A 24,856-nucleotide genomic window follows, 5' to 3' on the forward strand; every position below is an offset into this window, starting at 1 on the left:
CCTGCCGCGCCGCCCGCCCCTACGCCCCGCTCTACAAATGGGCGCGTTCGGCCCGGCTCCGCCCTCCCTCCCGCTGCGGTGGTATCTCCCAGCAACAGCCCTTCCTCAGCGGCGCTCCAGCGCGCTCGTCCCGCCCCGGGGGAGAGTTGCGCGGTGGTTCCGCCTGGCGAGCGGCAGGGCGGAAGGAGCGGAGCGGGCCGCGGCCTGAGGTAGGGGCTGGGCCGGGCCGGGCCAGCGGGAGGGCGCTCTCTGCGCGCCCCGGTGTCGACGGCACCATGTCGGCTCTCCCGAGGAGCTACAACCCCTTCGCCGCGGACGACGACGACGAGGAGGAAGCGGGGACGGCGTGGCCAGCGCGGGGCAGCGGGGAGGCGGGCGGCGCGGAGCGGCAGCGGTACCTGCAGCAGGAGGTGCTGCGCCGCTCCGCCGCCACCGCCGACAGCACCGCCCGCTCCCTCTCGCTCCTCTACGAGTCCGAGCGGGTCGGCGTGGCCGCCTCCGAGGTGGGTCGGGGGGCGAACCGGGAAGGGAGCCCGCTCCCCAGTGGGGTCGGGGGCAGCTCCGCGCCTGCCGCCTCCCGCCGGGCCTGTCCGGCCTAAACCTCCGCGAGGGAGAGGGTCTTGTTTTCCCTTTTCCCTCCGAAAGTGTCTGAAACATCTCTTCTGGGGGAGTTATTCGGTGTTTCGGAGGCAGCGCGTCCCTCAGTGCTACTGCGGACTGATTTTCTTGATGCAGGCGGTTTGTTTTTTGAAGGAAAAATCCCAGTTAGATTTTTCTTATCTGTACTGGGACTAGGACTCGGCTGTGTTTTCAGCTGCTTCTAACAGCTCTTACTAAGTGTCATTAATGGCATTTACGCCTATTTTTATCTGACTAAAAAGCTTTCAGCAGTTTTCTTGATAAAATGAAGAGCCTGCCTTCTTAGTTGTTTGTGAGGTCCTCGCTTCATCTCCGTGAATCATTTCCTTAATTCTTCTGGCCTTGTTCTAGAATAGAGTGTATGCTCGGAGGCGTCACTCATAGAGGTCTTGTGCATTGTGTCACCTGCTAATGGGACGTTTCCTTCGACGCTAGCGCTGTGGTTGAGAGACGGCCCGCAAGCTGCAGTAGGTGCTTATGCTGAAGAGGGTCCTCGGTGGCACTTGTGCAAACTTGTGGACTTGTGATTTATTTGTTCAGAAAGGCGTAAATGGGGAATCAAGGATTTAGGCTTAACACAGGGCTTGTGGAAAAACTTGAATGGTATGTGTTTACTGCTTTATTGGCGGGGGGGAGAAAGATATTCAATTAGAATTCCCTAAAGTTTAGGAAAAATATGAACACAAGTTCTTTGTTTTGCACTAGCGTTAGCTGCAGGTAACTTTCCTGATAGAATTAATGTTTGGTTTACTTTGGAATAATGTTTGTGCTGCTGAATTATGAAATACCATAGTTGTATATAACAGAATTTCTAAATCCTGGACTGTTAGTAAAAGATTATTCCTGTAGTATGAAAAAATTCTATTTGCGTTTATTTCCTTTGGTTATACTGTTTTTCTCCCAATGAAGGTGTCATTCACAACTAGAAATAGTTCTGATTGTTCATTTCCATGCCAGAAACCTTTGTATTTTCACTATATAACCCATCTGGTGCCATGCTTCTTCCATCAAGAAGAGACACAAATGTCAACCTGACAAAAGGGCACTACAGAAAATTCCTGGATGCTGTTTGTAGTAGGTGTGAGGAGACTGGCATTATGCAGTGATGAGGATTTTATAGCTCGTTAGTGCTATGGCTGTCTAGCGGCTCTAGATTGAAATGCCCTGAAGGAAGAGCAGCGAGTGAGAAAGCTGTGTGCCTTCAGAAATAACTTACACTGATGAAGGAACTCTGTTATTTTTGTTTAGAGTGTCTGTTAAATGTGTTTGATATCTTGGTTTATCTTGGCTTTACTAGCTTCTCTCTTTCTGTCAATATCTGTTAGGAGCTTGTGCGTCAAGGAGAGGCACTGAAGCGCACAGAACAGATGGTAGATAAAATGGACCAGGACTTGAAGACTAGTCAAAGGCACATAAATACCATTAAGAGTGTTTGGGGGGGCTTGGTGAACTATTTCAAAGCCAAACCTCCAGAAAGCAAGCCGGAGCAGAATGGAACCTCTGAATATTTTGCTAACAGTAGGTAAGTAAAATAAATGTTTTGCTTGGGATTTACCTCCCATAGCATCTCTGAAATGTCACAAGAACATCAGAACTTAAAAGATCTGTTGATTCTGTCAAGTAAACTCCTGAGATGGTGTCTAGCTCCCTTCTTCCTTTAACTCTGAGAAAAATATTTTTACTTCTATTTATATTTGTAGTGGTAAGAATAACTGTATTTGTGGGAAATTGAAGAATTACTTGTGTAATTGAATCAGAGTCTTCTGAATTACCATGCTTACTTCAGTCTTATCAGGAAACTGTGATTCGTAGCATTGACATGCTTCCAGTTAAATATTATGTGTATTTCTCCAGCTTCTATTAAAAGCTGTAAAAAAAAAAAAACCAAACAAAAAAACTAATTGCTGTGAAATTACTGTATCTTACAGTACTTGTCTCTCCAGCTGAGAAATTTATGTAAAGCCTAGTAACGCTGTGTGGATTGACTTCCTCCTTCCCTTCCCCCTCCGTCCTCTGCTAGAGGAAAGGACTAGGTTGCCTCTGAGACAGAAGATACAATTTTGGTTTTGATATCAAAGTTTCCATATGCTATTTTCAGCACTATAGCACCCAGTTCTACTTTCACTGAAGACAAATGCTAATAGTTCATTCTAAAGGAACATTTTGGATCAGGTCTAAGAAATTTTCTCTTCCTGTATAAATTAAATATTTGTTATTGTTTAACAGATTCAAGATGAAGCCTGTGGTCCATAGGAATGTTTTCTCTTTATTCTCTTTATTACCAGGTTAAAAGAAGCAATGATGTCTAGTAAAGAACAAGAGTCGAAATACCAGGAAAGTCATCCTAACTTAAGGAAGCTAGATAATCCAGGTTTGTTAATTTTATTTTACACTGAATACCTATCATCAACGTGTGGCAAACTTGCACAGTGGTGAAGGCAGAGACCCTTCAGCCTGCCCAAGTGCTGACTTAGGTTGCTGCCTAATGGCTGGAGATTTGTATCCCGGCCTTCATGGCTTTGAATTCTAGGGAATTGTTTCTTCTAAACCTTTTTATACCCATTCTGAAGATGTGTCTTTTTTTACTTGGATACAGATTTTATTTAGCCTTTCCTGTGGGGGATATATGCTATATGCACTAAAGGCTTTAAAAGCATCTGGTGCTTATAATTTGCAGGGAGGAAACTGTAGCCAAGAATTCACACAGTGTGCAGGCAGCCTTGTCCAATGTCCGCTAAAATGTGACCTTATATGTTCAGAGGTTCTCCTTTTTAACCATCGTTTGTCATAGGTTTCAGATATGTTTTCCTTGTTGTTTCAAACATGGACTGTAACACTTCATCCTGAAGTCGCCACTTGACTCGCACAAGGAAGCATACAGGGCTTGGTCTCGTTCCCCGTTCTCACAGTGCCCTAACTCCTGTGACTTTTATGTACAAAGTAACTGTTCCTTTTTAAAGTGAGGTTCAATTATTTGAGTGAGAAAGCAGCAAGGTATCTCACAATTGTAGTTCTGAGAGTAAAGAAATGCTTTTTGGTAACGTTAATCTCCATTCCTCTCCGCATAATTTTAGAAGTCTGTCCAATAGAGGGCAGACATAACTCTGGTGGCTTGAACTGCGGGAACGCCAACCTACCTCTGTTGTTGGTTTTTCTTTTTTTTTTTTTTTTTTTCTTCCTCTCAGCTACCTAGTAGAACTACAAAAGGCAGCCCAAAAGAGAAAAATTGTAGCTTAGCAACTGCTCATCTTGAGGAGTGCCCTATAGATAGTGGTGTTGAACTGTTTTTTCATACTCCTCCTAACACGTTCTGTAATTACATGGCAGCTGTGGTAAGACTTAATTTTTAATAGCTCTTCTAAAACTTTAAAGGCTTAGCCCCCCCCCACTGTAGCCCCCCTCATTAAATAAAACCAGAACAGCTTTTCTTGCTAGCTTCTTTATTATATAATAACTCTGTATTTTATAATCTTAACAGACAATGATTTCAGCAAAGCAGATTTAGTTTCTTCAGTGCAAAGGGATTCTTATCCGAAGAACCAACACCTGCGAGCTTACCACCAAAAAATTGATAACAACCTAGGTGAGTGAGAAAATGAAGCTTTGATATAATACAACTTTCAATTTTTGATTCTTAAGCCAGATAAAATTACTAAGTAATATAGTGCCAATAAATACTTTGTTTAGTTCACGTGTGAAATTTGATAATTAAAAAAAAAAGAAGTTGCTTGTATTCTGCATTTCAAAACTATCTACATAGCAGAATCCAAAGTTTGATTGAAACATATATTGTTTGAATGGTAGAATACTGTGGGATGTTTATGGGTCATCTAATTTAAAATATTAATAACCAGTCTGATTTAGAAATGCATTTCACGTGAAACCAGCTAGAAACAAACTGGCTATGTTGCCTGGAATAGTATAAATCTATTGTGGAAACTGCTACGCTATTGGCATCAACGCTTCAACTCTCCTACACATGCTTGTGCTTCAGAAATAGTTAGATTTTGAACTGTTCCTGGGCAAAGAGACTAGGCGGGGAAAAACCCCACACCAAAAGCACAAGTCCTTCTACATCATATATTGACAATAAGAAAAACACTTACCAAATGTGAATATGCTAGCAAATTATCTGTCATTTGAATGAGGAAATGGTGCTGAAGTGTCCCATAACACTTGCATTCAGGATATGAAAATGTTTCTTTGAATCATCCTGTAAGCTGATAATAAGGAAATGCTGCTTCAAATTGATATCCGGATTACCCCAGCGTGGATACCTACTCTTCTTTTTCTAAAGCTTACCAGTTACATTGAAACGTGCATTCAACTTGCCTACCTGACAGTTAAACTCAGATAGTAAATTCTGCATCAGCTTGGACCCAAAGAATTTACAACTGTGTGTGGCTTTTGAAATAAACATATTTTGCAGGAAATAGAAGAATCAAAAGGCAGTAATATTTAACCTGTGAATTTGCTGCATTTCTTGTATTACTTCCCAAAACCATTCAGCTGACTTTTTCTTCCTTTGTTCTGTAGTTTACATACAAACTGCCTTTTTACTTACATGTGTCACTGTTTAGCTGACCTAGAAAGAAGAGACTGGAAAGAAATCAGAAAGGAATAGATCAAAGAAATACAGTCAAGTGTAAGAGTTAGTGGAAGCACATTTGTTCTACTCGTAAGCTGTGCAAAACTTATGAGCCTCAGAAGCATTATACTAATCAATCATGCAATAATAGTTTCGTTGTAGCCAAATGAGAAAATAGGAAAATAGGATTTTTCCATCTACTTTAAATAACTAACAGCTTAAGTCTTCAGTACATTGACTGACAATATCTATACATGAAGTTTAAAGGAAAACAATTGAGGTAGTGAGCATATTGTGTATACTGAGCTGAAAGAAGATGTGTTCAATTTTCTATAAAATACCTTTAAAATAAAAAGGTAAAAACTACATTACAGAGTATGTCACTTTATAAAGATCCAATTTGGTTTTAAGCACTTGTAGTTAACTTGTAATGGGCAAAAGAAGGAAGTAATTATTTCTGGTAGTAATGTGGCATAATTGTTACAATATTGATGCTTCTTCTATTGGAGAAGAACACTCAGACCTGAGCAGCTGTAACCAACATTTTCTAACCTAGGGTATTGGAGAAGGGGGAATCCTGATAGTGTCCATGTAGACAGTATGCTTTATACTGCTTTGATTTCTCATGGTCCCTCTTTTCTTTGACAGATGAAATGTCTTCCGGGTTGAGTCGTCTGAAAAACCTAGCCCTTGGTCTGCAGACAGAAATAGATGAGCAAGATGATATCCTAGATCGACTAACGAAAAAAGTAGAGACACTGGACGTCAATATTAAAAGCACTGATAAAAAAGTCCGACAACTTTAAAGGATTTTTAGAAAACTTGTCCAGCGTCAGTTCTTCTTGGATGTCTTATCTCAACTGATCTCTTAAAGAATCTTGGATGGTATCTGTTTCTCTTTTTTTCTGATATGTTATTGATTTTGTTGTCATTAAAATTGCATAATCTTAAGTGCAGCATAATACTTTAAATTTCCCCTTAATGTACATGGGAAAAGTGCCTGTTGAGTAAAATCTCTCAGCACTTGGTAAATGCTTTTGTGCTGGATACCCTGCTGAACTGTATAACTCTGCGTCACGTGCGTGGAGGAATTTGCAATCTACAAAGCTTCAGTGTCTTTGGCCTGGGAGCTGCGATGAGAAAAGTAACTGCATTTTGCCTCTGTTTTGGGGATGGAGCAGGGGGAACAGAATGTGCTTCTTTGTTAGAACAAATGTTGCTAATTGTGTTTACCTACAGCTATTTTAAATTCTGAAAAAATGCTGATTTCCAGCTGTAAAAATAATTCAAAGGGACTATTCTCTGGCATTTCTGGGGCTTAAGGAACTGACTGTTCTGTGGAAGTTGTAAAATATCAAGGGTGTCATGCAGTAATGATAATATCCTGTGCACATTCCCTTTCCTAAGATGACTTCTGCCAAATGGTGGATCCACAAACTGTGGGTTTTATGTTTGGGTCACAAAATCCCATCACCTTTACAGTATTTTCGGTAAAGATCTCTAAGGGTATCTTATGCTCTGCAAGAAATGTTGACTGCCAGTGATCCAAAAAAGTTTGGATAACAAAATCAGGACTTAAACATATGTGCTCTTAAAGATTCTTCTGTAGAAATTGTCACCTTCTGCTTTTTTTAAAATTTTATTTTCTACTATCTCTCACCTTACTTAAGTGGTTATTTGAAAAATAGCTTCCACTTCAGAAATGGAGAGTTGGTGTGATGTTACAGAAACAGATCATAGGAGATCATTCTTTAACATTTTTCACATGTGATGAGGGATTGAGCAGGTGCTGTGTTTTCCTAGGTAATGTGACTGTTTTCAAGAAACTCAGCTATGGTTCACATACTTCTGCATTGGCTTAGCAGGAATGAAAAGTTCCTGCAAATGAAGAAAAGTTCAAAAAAACATTTTTGAGTCTTCCAGATACAAGTTGAGCCTTCAGTTTGCTTCATTCTTTTGTAAGTATCACTGTAGAAGAAAATAATTACCATTCTGCTCCAGCCTGAAGACATGACAATGTGAACTTGCTGTCTGTCTTGAAAACGAATAAGTTATTTTGGTCTGGAGAGGCCAAGGGACTTGTCAGTACCGCAGCACTTGCTATCACAAATGACAATGACTGGCTAAGAAGAGATAGTTACTTTTTGGAGCTGGAGCCACATTTTCTTATGAATTAAAGGAAGACCTTGGTGTTTAGGGCTATCAAGCCTGTATGCTTCATGAACATCAGATTCACACTCTCCTCTTTTTTTTTTTCCAAGGGATTTGTTACCTTGAGCTCACTTGCTACAAAGTGCACCCAATTCTTCAGGAGATAAAAGAAAACTTGAGCCTTTCTTGTTTTACTGTGTCTCCTGAAAGTTCACTTGTAGAAAAATAAATAATGAAAAAAGCTACACTTCTTGGGCATGGTATTATGGAAAAAAAATATTATTTCTGAGATTACAGACAAAGTAGACTTGTGAATTACATTTAAGGTGAGCTTCTGTTTTGCCTTATGTTACTGAGGTCATTGATTTCAGTCCCTAAAAGAAAGTGTTTTGCAGGGACATAAAACTTCAGGAGTTACTGAGTACCTTTAATTGCTTTTTAATTTTCAGTTTGTGTCATTTATGCTCATTTTGAACCACAAAAAAAATACTAATACATTAATATCAATGTATCATCTAACTTCTTGGGTGTGTACTGTGATTAATTCTCTCTTAACTCTGTTAGAATACTTATGAATTATATTATTTGATGTCTCAAGATGGTTGATACATTTATTTAGTACATTATACAATCATTAGTTTTCAAAATGTTAAGTACCTCAGTGAAGGAAGATGGAAATTTTGATTATACCTGTTTTAGTTTCTTATTTGACTTTCTCCTTTTAATAAAAAGGATGAAAACAATTGGATTTTACCTTATCCCAATGCTGGTTAACAAACACTTACATCTTAGAAAGGATGTATAAATTCTCCCCAGAGCAGAGAATACCAAAAATTTGCATAGTGATTAATAACACTTCTAGTGTGAAATCTGCCTCCACCTGTATGCAACTATTTCACAACTAATTTTTTTCTAAAGAAGACTTTGGTAGCTAGGATGTATGCTGAGACTTTCTCCACTAAGTTATCACTAATGGAGGAAAAACGTAGCTCGAGGGTCTAGGTGTGTTATGTGTAATAAGAAATGTGAAGCTTGAATCCAAGCAAAATTTTTTGTGTACTTGAGTGAAGTGTGTTGCCCTTCTGATGTAAGCGATTCCATTTTTTTAGTCTAAATTATTTCACAAAATGAACTTGAGTTTTTGGTCAGCTGTTTAGTAGTATTAGCCTTATCCAGGATGCAGTAAACATTTCATATCTTTGATGCCTTTAAAAAGACGGATGCGGAAGGGGAATTAAATGAATCCCTATTTCTGGTTAGGGAATCTTGTGATCCAAGTAGAGTAGAAAACCAGGATCTCAGCCATGTGGGAGTTATACAGAGGTCTAACTTCTCATCTCTTCTAACAGTCCCATTCACTGTCTCAATAATATATGCCTGTGTTTGCTTAGGCTTTCTATCTCTATTTATTATTTTAGTTTTGTTTTAAAGGGCCTTGTTTTAAAGGATTATTTCCCACATTGAATTTCTTCTGTGGGGAAGAAAAAAGATTGTGCATGGGTATACATTAATTTCTGCTACAAACTTCCCTTTCTCAGCTTAGATTAACTTTCCATCCTGCAGAAAGGTGAAATTTAAAGAAAAAAACCCAAAAAAAACCCAAAAAACAACACAATTAGCTTACACTCAAGTGCTAACTTGGTAAGTCAAATGCTTTTGCCTAAATACTCATGTTGACATAGAAATTAGTGTCCTTGCAGCAAAATAGCTCTGGTTCATTTTATTCTTATTGGCTTGAGCAGAAGTTTAATATTAAGGTCAGAAGAAAGGCGGGGAAAAAAAATTAAGCAGTCTTTGAAAACGAAGAAAATTGCCTTTTATAAAAGGTTTGCAAATAAATTTTGAAGAAGTTTTAAACACTACGAAGTAGCATGCCCTTCATAACATATATATAAGACATAATCTAAAAACAGCAAGGGGAAAAAAAAAGTGGGAATAGCCAGTATCTGACTACTGGATCCCTAGGTGTGTTTTATTTTTAAATTTCTTGAGCATTGAATTCAATACTGTAACAAATGATGCATAGCTGAATTTTAGTCTGTATTACAAAGATTTGTTGCTGTGCAGAACTCTATTGGCCTACAGAAATCGTTGAGACACTATGTGGTGTCAGGATTGGTTTTTTAATGTGTGAAATTTATCTGAAATGTTTTGCTGCCTAGTAGTTTTTGTGAAGTGATGTCATTTGTTAAATGGTGAAATAGAAAATACTTCCCAACCACTCTGTCTTCTGATCAAACAGATTTTTGTAGGCATTTTTACAAGCATAACATCATATGGAGGATGTGTTAATTTTGACTTTGAAATATATGGAGCCTAATTTTCAAAATCACAGGTAGTGATTATTTGTGTCTATGGCTTTTTTTTTTTAAATTGTACTTTAATTCTGTGCCACCCAGGTATAACACTTTTTATACAACTTAAATTGAAATATCTTTTTCTTTTATTTAAATGCTAACCTGGACTGTAGTTCAGCAATTTAGGAGATTAAATGAAATGAATGTTGAATGGTAAGACAGTCAATAAAGGTGCTTATTGTTACTGGAGAGTGTTTGCATTTATTTCCCAAAACCATTGACACTTCTTTCCCATAATTAGATTTGTTAAAATGCTGGATGTACTCTGTTAAGTTCGTGCCAGAATGGAAATAAGTTTGCAGCTGGTAGGTTTTGTTGTCTGAGAATAAAAAGAGGGTATTACATTTCTACTTCATTCTTGAGTAGATTCTTCTAGATCCTGAAAGAGGAATGCAAGCGGGCTTTTATTTTTGCAAAACTTTTAACTTGGGATGATAAAATAATTCAAGATGTTGCCTGAAAGTAATCTTGCCATAGTGCTTGGTATTATCAGGAATATCAAAAACTGGATGTATGCATGAACAAGGCAAGCAGAACCAAGAGTAAAGCAAAAAAAAAAAAAAGTACTGTCTTGAAAACTGAAAACCAACAGGTATATAATATTCCTGCGTGGTCCCAAATCTGGTGAGGGCAGAAAACTTCAGAATGTCTTGACCGTCATTTAAGTTCTTACCTGTATATGAAGGGAGGAACTTGGCTTCTGAAAACTGTAGTAGAGTTTAATTAATTTTGTTTGATACTGTAAAGGAGAGACTCAGAAGGGCTGTTAGAAAAGCTCTGAGAAGGGAAAGTCAATATGCTAGAGAGATTGATAGGTTTTGTTTTAAATTCTGGTAACTTTAGTTTGCTGCCTTTGTGCTAAGAGTTCTTCAAGAAATGGGAATTGGGAGCTCTTTCATTTCTGCACTTTATTGTTGGATACAGAAAAATCAAAATAATGTGAGAAGCACAGTGGAAGGTGGTAGGGAAGAGTATTTCACACAAATTTGTCTGTTTATGGCTGGTCAGGAATTTCAACCCTTTTGTGTTTTCTCAAGGACTTCCTTGCTTACAACACAGTCCCTGCCTTTCTGGGGAATGAGGGAAGGGGAGGTAAAAGATGCTCATGCAAGTACGTAAAACCAGGCAGAGCAGGTGCTGTTGGAACAAAAGACCACCACGCTTCTGTCTGCCTCTTTCCCTTTTCCCTGCTTCTGAAAAGAGGTTTGGTTTTAGGAGGGAGTTCTACAGTTTTCATTTAATTTTTAAGTGGTTGGTTAGTTGATTTGCTTCCAAATAAATATATTACATATTCCTGAAATGGGAAAATATGAAGAACAACTGCACTGCGGCCAGAACTGCAGGCTTGGTAAGGCTCACTTGAAAGCAAGCAGGGAGGTGCCCCCAGAATAAACAGACTGACAAATCGGGAAGATCCCTGAATGCCAGGCAGGGTTTTCTAAATACAGTGACTCTGGAGCCCTGCCTCAGCTATAAAAAGTCTAGATGGATTGTGACTTTGCTGTTGGCAAGGCAGAACCTTCTAGAAAACGGGCTTCCAGCTCTAACTGTGGATATTTTTGGGAAAACAATGGACCTCCTTGGCATCTTTGTTCTAGATGACCCTTCTTATTCCTCTGCATCAACTGTAAATCTGTTCTTTCTGTTAACGGATAGCAGTCATTTGCCAATGCTGAGCTCTGCCTGCAGATCAGCACTCTGAAAAGCCACTAGAAATTTTATTGCTTGGAGAAATAAGCCTTTGCCCAGCTCCGGTATGTATCGCAGCCTTCCAGGGTCAGCTAGGGCTGCAAAAGTATGATGTGTGCTACCAAGGCCGTGCTGTATGTATTCACCCCTCAGAACAGAAAGAAAATGATACAGTCTGGAATGTGTATGTTGGGTGCTGACAGCCCTGGAGAGTGGGAGACATTGCCCAAAAAAGCTTGTAATTTAAAAACAGGCAGGGTAGAGCCAGCTTATTTTCCTTTGAGTTTACTCAACAAAATTTCTTAGTGATGTTATTTATTTTGTAAAATAGGTAAAGTTGAAGCTCTTTATTCCTGACTTTCAGTCTCTCCCTATATTCAACCAAGTTATTAATCAAACATTTTGCTTTGTCTCACTGAACATTTTCTGTCTTTCTCAATTTCTTCTTTGCTCTTTCATCCTTTAAATTCACCTACTCTCCATCCTATGGGGAAGACATATGTAACAAAACAGCTTTGCTTCAATCACTTTTATCAGTGTATTAATTTTGCCAATCCTAATTAAGTTCAGATTATGTAGGTACTAAAATCTGACTCACTTGCCCTAAGATTTGAGCCCCAGATTTCTCTTAGAATTTCTGTGCAACCCCAGTGTTTGTTTGCTTCTAATGCGTGGTGAGATGGCATCTACTGGCTAGCATGCTTGGGTGCCTTTGAAGAAAAATTATTGCAGGAATTCCCTTGCGTGAAGCGACAGAAAAGGGTGGTGGTACAGTTTGTTCTTGGCTTTCAGGAAGGTCCACAGTGATGTCAGTACTGTGTTACTGCATATCAATGCTCATGCTGTCACATCTTGATAATCTGAACTTTACTGTACTATTTTCACCATTGCATTGTGTCTGGATTGGCCGATCTGTTTACATCTCTGGCCACTGGTCCTCTTGCACGACGATGACAGGATGTTCCTTCCATCTTTGAGTGAAGTCTAGGCAGAGAGGCAGCCAAGAAATGTAGCAGGAGGATATAAATAGTAAGGTTACAAAACTGTCATGTAAGAAAGCAAAGGTTAAAATGCAATTGCATCCACCTGCCCATGCAGAAAGCTTTGCGAGGGAGGGACAGCATCAGCCTGTATTTTTCCTCCCGGGATAATGCATGCAGGATGAGTAGGACTGAATGTCTGAGGACTTATTACTTGAAATTTTACTTTTGTGGAAAGCCAAGAAATCTTAAGAGGCAGGATGTGATGGAGACTCTGAGACAATTCCAGAGTCAAAGTTCTGCAGCCTTCTGCCCTGAAAATATTTAGGCTGCTAACAACACTGCAGAGACCTGTGAGTCATTTTATCTGCTTCATTGTACATTGTTGTGTTACAGGCTGTTGACATTTCTGGCATTTCTTCTGTTCCCAAAGCTGCACACAGTAGTACAGTATAGATGGCAGCTAGCAGTGTCTGTGGGTGCTAATCCTCAGTCCCTGCCTTTGGGGCTCACCTCACGACGTGTGCTCAGAACGGCAATGCAAGCGCAGCCAGTGACAATGCAGCAGCCTGCTTTGCTGTGGCCAGCCTGACAGCTCCCACTGCTCCTCCACATGTTCCCTGTCCAGTCGTGACTGAGCCAGATGGAAAGTACTTAGAACATGGGGAGAAGGACGTTCTTTCCTAAACCACATAGTTGCAATAATTCAGTGATGGGGTAATTTTTGTTGGTACACGCAAGATCTAATGAACTGAAACTGAACTGCAACGCTAAGCAAAGTGCAGGTGGGAAAACTCCCAGCTTGTCAGCGTCCTCTATACAATGCACACACCTTATTAAGCCACAGAACAGCTGCAGCGTGCCACAAACTGGCATTTGCGGCACAGCAGAAGTAGGCTTGTTTTCAAATTATAAAAAATAGTCTTCTAGATACAGGAGTGCTTCAGCGAGGCTGCTTTCTCCCTCTCCTGATTAGGTGTCTGAACCTTCTCAGTTGAGCAAAAGCATCATGAGGAACCTTTGTGCTGAATTACAGCAAAAAATATTAAACAAATTCCTCTGCTTTCTATGCACATGCTTCCTCTTAATACCAGTATTGTTTTCTGAAGATCATATAAATTGCAGTCTAGCTCCTCTATCTGACCTTTCATTGCTACTGACTTTGAAAAGTTTTTCTTTTCTTTAGGCATATCCCTCAGCAATTTCATGTGCCATCCAAGCACAGCTATAATTATTGAAATTTGTGTGATTTAATAATTTCCTGGCACAATGATTTCAAAACATGTGGAAGAAAAAATGCAGAAGGATTTTTCCATCTCCAGGTGTTTATTTTATTGCCTGAATCTTTGCTCTTGACTCTTTTGAATGGCTCTTTGTTGAGCTGCATTTCAACTGCTTGTCCAGAACAGTGTCTGAGAAAGACAGTGTGGTCACACTGTCATCCTTGCAGCTGAAGGTGGTGGGAAAGCAGCTCATTCTTAGGAATCTGATGTAGCCAACTGCTCTAGCATTTCTAGCTTTGAATTTCTGGAGCTGTTTGCCTTTCCGCAATCTCTGTAAGATAAATAAACTCTTTTTTTCAATTGCCTGCTTTACTAATCAGTGTTTGAGATGCAATACTGAGGCCTCATTCCCCACTCAAGCTAACACGTGCTATGCTGGGTTTACAGTGGCAGCCTGCCAGAAGCCTGAGGGCTTCACCTGTGCCCAAGCGACGGAAGATGAACAGCACAACCAAAGCAGCTCCTCACCGTGGGATACGGCAGCACATTGCCAGTTCCCAGGTATCACTGGACACCAGCAGCTAGTGGCAATGCTGGAGCAGTGAAGTCTGGGTGCATTAGAAGGCAAGAAGCTAGAGCCTTAATTCAAGAACGTACTTACTTAAGAAATAGATGTGTATTTATGCTGAGTGTCACGTTAAAACCATGAAGCTTCCTTCTGTCTTGGCAGTTAGGCACATGTACATGTATTGCTGTGTCAGTCTGGCTGTGTTAATGATCTGCATGAGTCTCCAGGGAATGCCTCTGCTTTCCCAGGTCTCTCAAGTGTTAGGGTTACGAAGCCAAGCCCTGCAAGAACAATTTTCATTTGCTGTTTGAGAGAACCATTAATTACACCTTACTGTTCCTTTGAGGAGTGATACATAATGGAATTATGTAACATTTGGAGAGACATTTGTTAAGCCCCTACAACTTTGTTAGATACTTGCACAAAAGTACTTAAAGTGAACTTAAGGAAGATAACTTCTGATGACAGTCTTGGATGCTCTGTTGTTTAATTGTTCAGTCCTTTGTAGGCCACGCAGTGTAACATAATGTAGTTTTATTTTGACTCTCATCAACTGCTCTTCTGTTGTAGTACCTCTGTCTGTAGTATGGCGTGACTGGAAGACTGTCAAGTAAAGGAAAGTCTGTGCATGAACAGCCGGGAGGGGCAGTATGTAAATCTGGCGGAAAGAGGGAATTAAAGGCAGTGCTGAGATATAACGGAATATAGACAATATTGAGCCTCGTCAGAAATACCAACATAAACAGCAGCTACTGTACAGTGTCTCTGAAGTGAACTTTGTTGCTTTAAATAGCTGCATTCCACAGAAAACAGATGGATTATGAAATCTGTGAGCAGACTTCCAGAAAACAGTTTGGTCTTCAGGAACATGTCCATGTTGATGTTCAGCATATCCTCCTGGCACAAGGGGACAAAGGGCTGCTTCTCCCTGCTGCTGTATTTACATAATACAGAGAGGAGCTGGAAAGCTGGACTACATGCGAGCCAAATATAGCTGAAAATAATACTGCATGTCATATGTAACTATGAATGGAGACAAATAGAGAGGAAGTGATATCTGAGATAAGCAGTATAATAAATGCCGCCTTGTTGCTGCGTAACCCAACAGCTGAGGAGGTGACACACCAGTGAAACGAATCAGGAAGCCTGACTAGCCAGAGGGACCGTGCCAATAGCTTACCAGAATCTTGGTATCACCAGCAAATGCAACTGCATTATTGTTTCGACAACAGTGAGTGATCAGGAAGGGGCAGACCATTCCAAAATGTTTAACTTTATATTCCAAATTAAGATGGATTCAGGCTGTGTTTTAATCCTGTGGCTTATATTGGACCATCCCTGTTTTGGAGTAATTGATCAAAAAGCTCAACGGTTTCCTGTATTCTACCAGACAATTATCCAGCCGTTTGTTTGCTCGCTTTGCGGATGAGTATGATCAGTCACAGCCCAGACACAGCAAATCAGGCTCCTGTTTGCAGACACAAACTTGGCAATATGCATTAACTGAACATAGTTCTTGCATCAGGCAACACATCATGTGCTGTCTCAGTCATATTCTGAGCTAGAAGAGAAGCATGCAGACATTTAAGGATCTTTGGGAGGGCCCAGGAAAGTGGTTATTTGTTAACGCTAAACTTGTTTCTTTCAATTCTTTAGTTATCTTCTTTGAGCATAATGTAAGAAACAAAAGAAGAGCTGCTTATTATTTGGAACAGTTATATTTCAGTCTTCATGAAACGAAAATTGATAGAAACACACAAAGAAGACTCACTTCTGATGTGCTCTGGCTACAGACCCTTACTCAACCCAGAATTTTAAACGTGTCCACGCTAGGCTCCGGTTGAGTCTGAGCAAATGACTTGTAGAGAGGCAGGACTGAAGAGGGAGAACTCTGACACTGGGACTAGAAATCATTCCTTTGCTTCCTGGATGCAGTATTGCGTGATGCAGAAAGAGGGAGGCAACTAAAAGCTCTGCATAACTGGACCTCCACACATTCTTTTTGAAATTAATACTTTATTAGATCGTATTTTTCCATGTTGAGGACCAAAAATCTGCAAAGAAGTATGATCACAAAATGGTAAATAAATGGTTTAACTAGCACTTTGTATGCCTCTCCCTTTTATTTTTGCATTTGTTAAAGATACTCCACATATCTGGAACAGCACAGTTTGCTAAAAATTGATGTCACTTTTTAATGTTGCAGGGCACCTCCCAGTGCTTTTTTAGAAAAGCAGGAAGTACCAAACACTCTTTAAATCCAGAAAGATCTTTCTAAAAAAACAGGTATTTCTAAAAAGATTAACTATACTCTAAAAAGATAGGCTTGTCAATGCCCTCTGGTGCTTGTTAAGGCTGCCTCTGCACAAGAGGTTTTCTCCCTTTATTTAGCATCCCTCATACAAGTGTATCGGTTACACTGAAAGTGCTGGCGTAAAGGGGCACAGCTGTCTCAATCATTGTGTCATCTAAATTTGGTCTAGTGACAGGGCAGCAAAAGTGCTTACATATTGCTTCTGCTAGCACTGGTAGGATTTTTTTAAAGGTAATTTAGACATTTCATTAGGACAACTTTGAGCATCTAAGTCTGTACTTACCTACGTTTTATTCTAGCTCGGCTGTCTTGTTTGTTATTTTCTCAAAAATCTAACAGGTAGTAAACGTGTACGATTGTTGAACCTCTCTGGGAAACATCTTTGTGTCGTGTTTGTGTCTTGAAAATTCTAGTTAAGACTGAAGTTCCAGAAAAGCCAGTCTGTTACATTCAGGTTATATATGTCATTAAGAACCATGAAATGCAGAGAACTTCCATTAAAACCGGTTCCACAAACAATTCAAGACAGAGAAAGCCAAGAGTGAGTAAGAAAATTAGGGTGACTTTTATCTTCTGCTTCCTGAAATCCTACAAGCTGATAGAAATAAAGCAGGGCCTTTGTGTTACATAAAATAGCACTACATGGTCTAATAAAAGCCTGGTTTTGAAGGGGAGAACACAGTTCAGGAAATAATGGTGTTTTCAGGAGGGGATTTCTGAACCTCTCTTAAAATTTAATGCAGAAAAAGGTAGAGATTCCTACGAAAGCAGGAATTTGGACACAAGGAAAGGGAACAAAAATATTTCATAAACAGTAAAATCATTCAAGAAGGTGCAGACCTTGGTCAATTTTTTTTTTTTCCATTATTTGAGTTCACTGTTTCATAGATTTGCCAGTAAAGACTGAACTCCCACTTCAACCCTTCCTTCTAAATAAAAGTGTCTTTCCACTCTCTGGCTGCCTGTTTTCATGAAATGTGCAGCAATTAGTATCTTTGAGCTTACTTCTCTCCATCACATACCGCTGAATTTGGCCAAAGGTCTCAAAACTTACGATGGTGGGGAAAAGGAAACAAGCAAACATAGGGAAAGCACAGTCATAAAAGACTCGTTTCCTTCTGGGGATAGGGGGAATTCACAGCTTATTAATTTAAAGAGTGCTTCTTCCCAGGATTAAGAGAAGGGGAAATATATTGTAAAGGCCCTATAGAAAATTCAGTCTGTTTACCATCTGCATGGTTTACTACTATACTGTAAAATGTAACAGAGTTTTTGCTTTTCTTGGCTTTAATCTATTTCCTGGATAATATAACAATGTTAAGAAACTAAACACTGAGGTTTCCCTGTCAAGGGTCTATTTCAAAGGAAATAGCTACAAGGCCCTAACAGTCAATATATTCAGCATTTCCCAAATCACCCTATTAATCTGCAGTTAGAAAATACTGGCTTATTCAGTCTTGCTGTAGGACAGAACTTATAACCAGAAGACACCTTCAGGTCCTTTCCAGCCTTTTACGCTCATATCAGCTTAGGCACATTTACTAGTTATTCTCCTAAATTGTATTTAACCACTCAGACCATTTAGACTAAGATTTTACTTGATCTGTTTATGTTATGTAGCTAGGTTTCTGTCATTCCAGAACTAGCAAAATTAGTAACACGTACACAATTGATTTATATTAGCTACCTAATTTCTTTTCATTCGTTATATTTTCAAAGAACACGTTCACCCTCTCTGCACTCGATGGATGAGTTGCCAGAGAAAACATTCTGGAGGAATTCAGCTTCTAAAAAAGTTGACGTAGCAAGTAGCCCTGACCCATCTGTCATGATTTTGAAGACAGACATTGACTCCCATGCCCTTTATTCTGCTTTGCGTCACTCACCAGCAGACCTCTGTTTTTACAAGGCTGGGCGGGAGGAGTTGCAGTTTCAGCTCACACACTGCCATGCAAGTAATTCAGCATCTGTGCTGCAAACCTTGGGGAACACAAGTGTCCAGAAAAGAACCAAATGACTGTATGAATGCACAGAGAGTGTGTGTCAGCACACTGCACAGACAGCCAGAAATGGCTTCTTTAAATGGAAATGCTTCTGGGGGGAAAGATAGGCATATTGTTTGCAAGTTACAGTAAATTATGTATCATCACGCCATTAGCTCTGTGGGGAATCCAAAGACCTCCAGCCTGCACTGGTACTGCCACTAGACACTTCTGTTCGTTTTGACATTAAATGCCATCAGAATTTATCATCTCCAGCAGAGCTTTCCATGCACAGGGAATACAGGATGGAGCTTCACATACCAAACTAAATTCATAAAGTGACCTTTATCAAGAACATGTCAGGAGTTAAATCCACCATAACAGGGAATTTCCTTTAAATGCTAAGTGTGTACCACATTCTCCTGCCCGAGAAAGAACTAGAGGGAATTTAAACAGCTACACATTAAACAACTCTGCAACAAAATCTTTATATTTCAAGTAATTTCTTCAAAAATGTTACAATTTTTACCAGTCTGCTCTCAGGAGGTTGCGCAATTACTCAACAAAAACCACAGAAGAAACTCATCCAGAGCCTCAGAGTGCTTTGTATGACCTAGAGTTATGCGTTCAATAAGAAGAACAGATGGGAAAGGAGAACTGAATTCCAGGGGAAAAGAACATTATTTGGATGGAATTTTGAACTAAAATGGAGAATCACTGCAAGACACGTAAAAGGAGTCAGTTCAGGATGGGAGATAATCACTCAGCAGTGAGGAGCCTGTTGGAAAGAGAGAGAAGAGGCAGACGGGAGGAAAGGGGAGGGCTCCATGGTCTCCTGGAGACAAACTGGAAAGAAGTCCAAGGAGTGAGGGTGTGGTTTGAAAAACAAGGAGTAAAATTTCAAGCTGGATTCTGAAGCAAACAGAACAGTCAGTGAGGGCCTTGAGATGCATGAACTGTCAAACTTCCCTGCAAGAGACCAATTCGGAACTTTTGGAGTTGTCGTGACGCTCTGTCTTTGCTGCACCACATCTTCACGCTGCGACTGCTGATACAGCGCTCCTAAGGTTTGCATTCATCTGCTCGGCGAAACATTGACACTCAGACAGTGCCCATCAGCGTACAGCTGGGAACAGATGCGGATCAGACATTCTGCGTCCAATGCTGCGCCACGCGCATCAGCTCTCCAGCAGCCTGTAGGTGTCAGCTGCAAGAATGTGCAGGTCCAACCCACAGACTCCGGGTCGCTTGAAGCTTTACTTGTTCATGCTCAGGCAGGTCTCCCGCTGTCAGCAAGTGGATGCTCTCTCATATAGGCCAGATTATGTGCTAGTTCCATTTTATTTTTCTAATCAAAACAGTAAAGTGGCCAAACATCTGCAAATTGAACACTCTTGTAGTTCAACTGTTATTTGAGTTGATGTTGTGGAGCAAGACTCTGAGAGAGAGAAACACACATTGCTTTTCCAGTGAGACTTCCTTGGCTGATTCTGCAGGAAGAAGATGAGGAGCATACACAATACATACAACATTTTTCTATATAAACAACAGCCTCTCCAAGGCAAAAATACAGCTCTTCTCAGGGCTGTTCTCAAAGACTGAAAGAGAGCATCGGGCTGCCCTCCATAGGAGGAGCTAGAAAACTGAACATCTGGAGGAGAGCAACCTCTGAGAAAACAGAGAAACATTTACTGGGAGCTTTTCCATTCGCGTTGTTAAAGGATTGCTAGGGATTACACCCTTCTCGGCTGCTAAGGGCTGCGGCTCTGCCTTTTATAAAGGAGAAAGAGGGGTAAGAGCCCAGTGAACAACTGGAGACTTGAGACCTCTTAAATTTCCTTTTAATAGACTATAGGCTGTAGGTGAAAAACCTTAAATAAGGCCAGTAGTGCCTCTCCATTGAGAGATCCCAACTAAACACAGAAAGCAAGGTTAAAAGACTCAGTTAAAACATCCATGCACACAGCTGACTGTGCAGAGGTCAGTTTCTGTAGCTATGGAAGCTCAGCTAGTTGCAAAGTGGAGAAAAGACAGCAAAATACTTTTCCCACTTGTAAAACTTGTGTCAAAATTCCAAACACTATCAGCTAGCTCTCTGGAGCTTGTGGAGAACCTAACCCTTGTGATCTGCAAAGCCAGGTGTTAGAAAGAACAGATATTTAAACACAGAACAGCGTAAAGAAGGTACAAGTGAGAGACACCAGCAGACAAGCGTGGCAAAGCACTTTTACGTAAAGTCGGATGCTTTTTTTTACTACAGAAATTATGGGATGGTGTAATTAGCAGGATTTGGCCAGCTGGGAGTGGGCATGAAGCACTATATTACTAAAACTGGATTGAAGAAATATAACAGACCTTTAATTTTAATTATACTCTAAAATAGCCTAGATTTCCTTAACCAGTGATCTCTCTAGTACATATCAGCAGCTGAGTGCCAGACTAAGAGAGACTGCACACAGTACTTGGCGATTTTTGTGCGTTTGTAATTCTTGCTAATAAAAATATGTCTTAGAGACAAAGCTGTTGTTTCTTTGCTTTGTCACAATTGTCTTTAAAATACAAATTGGATATAAAAATATACTTCCTATAACTTAGTACATTACTTAAGAGGTTCTACTTAATTTGTGAAAATGGCGACGAAAGTCTGTTGCTCACTTTTTAAAAATAGAGCTCGTCAGCTATAAAATTAGAAAGCAAAAGCAACTGGAGCTCTGGATGTAAATAATCAACATCCATAAAGGCATTGTGAGGGAGGGCACCTGACAGAGGCAAACACAGAACAAGTTTATTGTACAAAAACGGACTGATGACGGATCATGTCCTCATGTCCCACTGACGGTCTTGTCTCTGCAGCACTGTTGACTTGCCCTTGTCTAGAAATTGATATAGCTAACCCACCGTAAAAAAACTACTACAACAAACCTGTGGAGTAGATGCTACTCAAAGCCCTTTTGAGACCACGTAAAGTAAAAAGTTGTCTCCTCTTCAGCTCCATGTTTGCTTGCTTTTGAGAGAACAGATCTTGGTGTCTAACCCCAGTCGTGAGTGCTCCGGGGAGGACTACAGACCTCAGATTTCCTGAGGGATGGGGCTTCAGCAGCACCTCAGTCCCAGAACCTTCTGCCACCCATTCAGTGGGCTATTCAGGGTTCCCCGAGTCGAGCTGCAGACCTTCAGATCTCCCATGCATGGCAAAGGGGTCGCCATAGCTGCAGCCCACGATTGTGAGCACCAGTAGGAACCAAGGTGTCTCAGCAGAGCCATGCCTACAATTCCTTTGAAAACCTAACCTAGTTTTGGTAATTCACAGCTCCACGTATTAAAAATGAATGAGGTTAAGTAAAAATAATGAGGTTTTAAACTGTAATATATTTGGAATTGTTTTAATCTCCCTTCTGATTTTGAGTCTTCAGGAGTCCCTTGTTCAGCTTTTCTGTGCACAAGAAATTAATTTATAAAAAATTAAATCACAGATTCTCCTGTAATCTTGTGTTTCCCAGAGCTGGGCTCTCTGGGAAAATGTGAACAACATGATGCTCGGGATAAAACTGCTGGAGCTAACAACACCACAGCAATCAGTTTCCATCTCAAAGGATTACTGTAATTTAGACGAAATGTAATAGCAGTAGCATTACCTTCACCTTCTCCATCTCATGCTAATGGACTGACTAGGAGTGAGGGTAAAAAAAAAAAGTGTTGATACGCCTCTTGTGTTTTAGACTCTCCACTTCTTGGTTCTTCAATAACCTTCCAATTTACGATGTCAACTCTTTGAGGAAGGAACCCTCTTTCTATTTAGAAAGTCAACAGGGCAGAACAGCAGGATGGCTTTTCAAACGTACCTGATCAGCAGTCATAAACTCCTCAGCTACCTCTGGGCAGGGCGGTAGGTAGCAAGGCCCACGTGGAGCCCCACGATGCGTCGGTGGGCCAAGGGCAGCCGGTGCCGCCTGACAGAGCCAGACCCAAGCGCCGGCCGGGCCCTGCGGGGCTCCCGGGGGCTGCTGAGCCCTTGTGCCCCCATCACTGTCAAAGGCCGAGCCGGTGCCCACCCCGGGGAGGACAGCCGCTCCGTGCCGCAGCCAGCCGGGGCGGCAGGTGCCGGGGGAGGCCGCGGGCCCGCTCCCGGCCTGCAGCGCCCGGCAGGGACCACAGCCGGGCCGCGGGGCAGCGCCTGGAAGCCCCCTGCCGTCCCCGCCGTCCTCCTCACCCGCGGGGGAGCACCAGGGCCCCGAGGCGGGGCATCATCCCCAGCACCTCCGCCTCCGGGACCCGCGGGGCTGGACGGGGATTCGCGCGAAGCGCAGAGCGGGGCCGAGCCGTGACGGACCGTGAGGGGCCGCAACCGCCGCGCGCCGTGGGGAACCGGAGCGCCTCACGTGAGCGCGCGCGGCAGCAGCGGAAGGATACCTGGGCTCTGAGAACCCCTCCCGCCCCTCGCCGCTGGCCGCAGTCGGGGCGGGAGGAGCCCCTGCCCCTTCCCCGTCCCTCGGAGCCCCTTCCGCAGCCCTGCCACTCAGTGGGAGTCGGGGGCGGCGGGGCACAGGAAGGCGGCGCGGAGAGGGGTGTGAGGGCGGGCGAGAGGCGGGGGGTGACGGGGCGCGGGCAGAAGCGCCGCGGGCAGAAGCGCCGCGGGGGAGGGACTATTTGAGGAGACCCTGGAAGGCTGGTGCGGTGCGGAGTGATCCCACTCCGGAGTGAGCGGCCCCGAGCTAAAGCAGAAAAGGGAGGCGAGCCCGCTGGGGCGCCATCCCAGCGAGGGCACTGCGCCTGCGCCGCCTCCCCCTCCCCTCCTCCTCCCCGCCGCCGTGTGGGGTGCAGCGGCGCCTGCCCCGCTGCCACCGCCGGCCCCTGCCCCGCGCCCCTGCCCCGGGGAGCTCGCCCCCAGCCATGGCCCAGATACTGCCCATTCGCTTCCAGGAGCATTTCCAGGTGAGCGGAGGCGGGGGGGCGGTGGAGGCGCAGGGACGGGGTTCCCCCTCCTCAGCCTCACCCCGTCCCTCGGGGGGGGCCGCGGCCTAGCCGGGGCTGGGGGCGCGCTGAGGGGAGGGGGGCGCCGGGCCGCGGGGCCTCTTCCCTCCCGCTCGCTCCCTCCCTCCCACCGGTGCGGGGCCGGCGTCCCGCTGGGCGCCGCAGGAAGGCGCGCGGGGCCGAGCCCGCCCCCGGTGCGGGTTCCCGGGCTGCCGCCTCCGTCCGTCCATCGCCCGGGCTCCCTCCGCGCCCTGCGGAGCCGCCGCGATTTGTGCAGAGTCACTCGCCGCCTCAGGGACCTCCCGCTCCGGGGAGGGGGAGGCGCCGGGCCGGGGCCGGGCTGCTCGCCCCGGCTTCTTTGGGGGCTCTCCCACCTCGGCGTGAGTGGGCGCCTTAATCTTGCAGAGGGATCGAGGCTTTTGGGTTTTTGCCTAAATAACCGTCAGCCTCCGGATCGCGGAGATTCCCGGGATCCTCTTCTATGCAGCCGCAAACTGGGAGGAAATTGGAGCGATGAGGTGCAAGAAACCATTTGGATTTGGAAGCTGCACAGCCTCCGTCCCTCCTTCCAAACATAACGATATTAAAATAATCGTTCCTAAAAATGACATAGTTCTGTTCTTAACAGCCTGTGAAAACCATAATGCCAGCGTTGGAAAAGATCCATGACTAATGGATGCAGCACAGACAAACCGGTTTATCTGTTTCCTTGCGGACTGGTGGTGAGGGAGGGTTGTAAATGGAGTGAGAGAGCAGCGGTCTCTGAACGTGCAGTTTGAGGCAGGAATTAAAGGAATTTGCTAAATGAATGAGAGAACAGGAAGTGGACTTGGCAACTCATCCTTCTGTCTCTGTACCGCCCCTTTCTGTCAAATCAGGCATCCATTTCAAAATATGAACTGGGTGTCATCCCTCAGCGTGGGCTTTGTGCCACTTCAAGCATTTCAGCTTGGGAAATGGTTACTGCCACTTCCAGCTCCTTTTGGGAAGTGTTTTTTTTTCTGCATGACTGGAGTAACTGTCTTGGTCACTCTGGAAGGAGCCCTAGCCTGAAAAACAGTTATAGGGCTAGCAAGCTCTAGAAGTGTCTAATATCTGTGCCCAAGGGAGCAGACACACCTGTCTCCTCAGAGCTGGCATGGGTTAAGAGAGTTAACGTAGTGCAGAAAAATTATACTGTCACTTCCCTGCCCCCTGCCAATCTCCAGTGTAGCAGTGACTGTAGTAACCTCAAATGAATTCCTGAGAGCTACAGCACAGCTCTCTGAGGGAGGAACTTGGGGTCAAGGCATTTTTGATGTTTTGCTCTCCTTAAAAAGAAATATATAATTCTTACAATTTAACACTAGCAAACATTACCAGTCTTGATGGTTGTGTTTGGTCTATACAACAAC

At 42.7% G+C, this 24,856-nt stretch overlaps 2 protein-coding genes across 6 annotated transcripts in view; both read left to right on the forward strand.

Moving 5' to 3' along the window:
- Positions 1 to 56: 56 nt before the first annotated feature.
- On the forward strand, positions 57 to 9,919 carry SNAP29 (synaptosome associated protein 29). Of its 2 annotated transcripts, XR_015260429.1 has the most exons (6): positions 58 to 503; positions 1,965 to 2,161; positions 2,925 to 3,010; positions 4,118 to 4,222; positions 5,876 to 6,112; positions 7,031 to 9,919. XR_015260429.1 is itself a non-coding variant. In XM_086761533.1 (5 exons), exons 1-5 carry the CDS (start codon positions 276 to 278, stop codon positions 6,031 to 6,033), a joined length of 774 nt encoding a protein of 257 aa, XP_086617659.1. In that variant the 5' UTR covers positions 57 to 275; the 3' UTR covers positions 6,034 to 9,919. The 2 variants fall into 2 exon arrangements, 1 of the variants encoding a protein (XP_086617659.1); XM_086761533.1 differs by having other exon boundaries at positions 57 to 503; positions 5,876 to 9,919.
- A 13,374-nt stretch (positions 9,920 to 23,293) lies between these two features.
- Positions 23,294 to 24,856, forward strand: part of CLTCL1 (clathrin heavy chain like 1) — a 36,861-nt gene continuing 35,298 nt past the window's right edge. For all 4 annotated transcript variants that reach the window (XR_015260400.1, XM_086761285.1, XM_086761288.1 and 1 more), the window contains exon 1: positions 23,294 to 23,423. Coding sequence is in view for 3 of the 4 variants with exons in the window: in XM_086761285.1 (XP_086617411.1) it covers positions 23,382 to 23,423 (42 nt within the window). In the remaining variant the exon portion in view is untranslated. The remainder of the gene's footprint in view (positions 23,424 to 24,856) is intronic.

The sequence above is a fragment of the Chlamydotis macqueenii genome, chromosome 17 (assembly GCF_036417535.1).
Source record: "Chlamydotis macqueenii isolate bChlMac1 chromosome 17, bChlMac1.mat, whole genome shotgun sequence".
NCBI lineage: Eukaryota > Metazoa > Chordata > Aves > Otidiformes > Otididae > Chlamydotis > Chlamydotis macqueenii.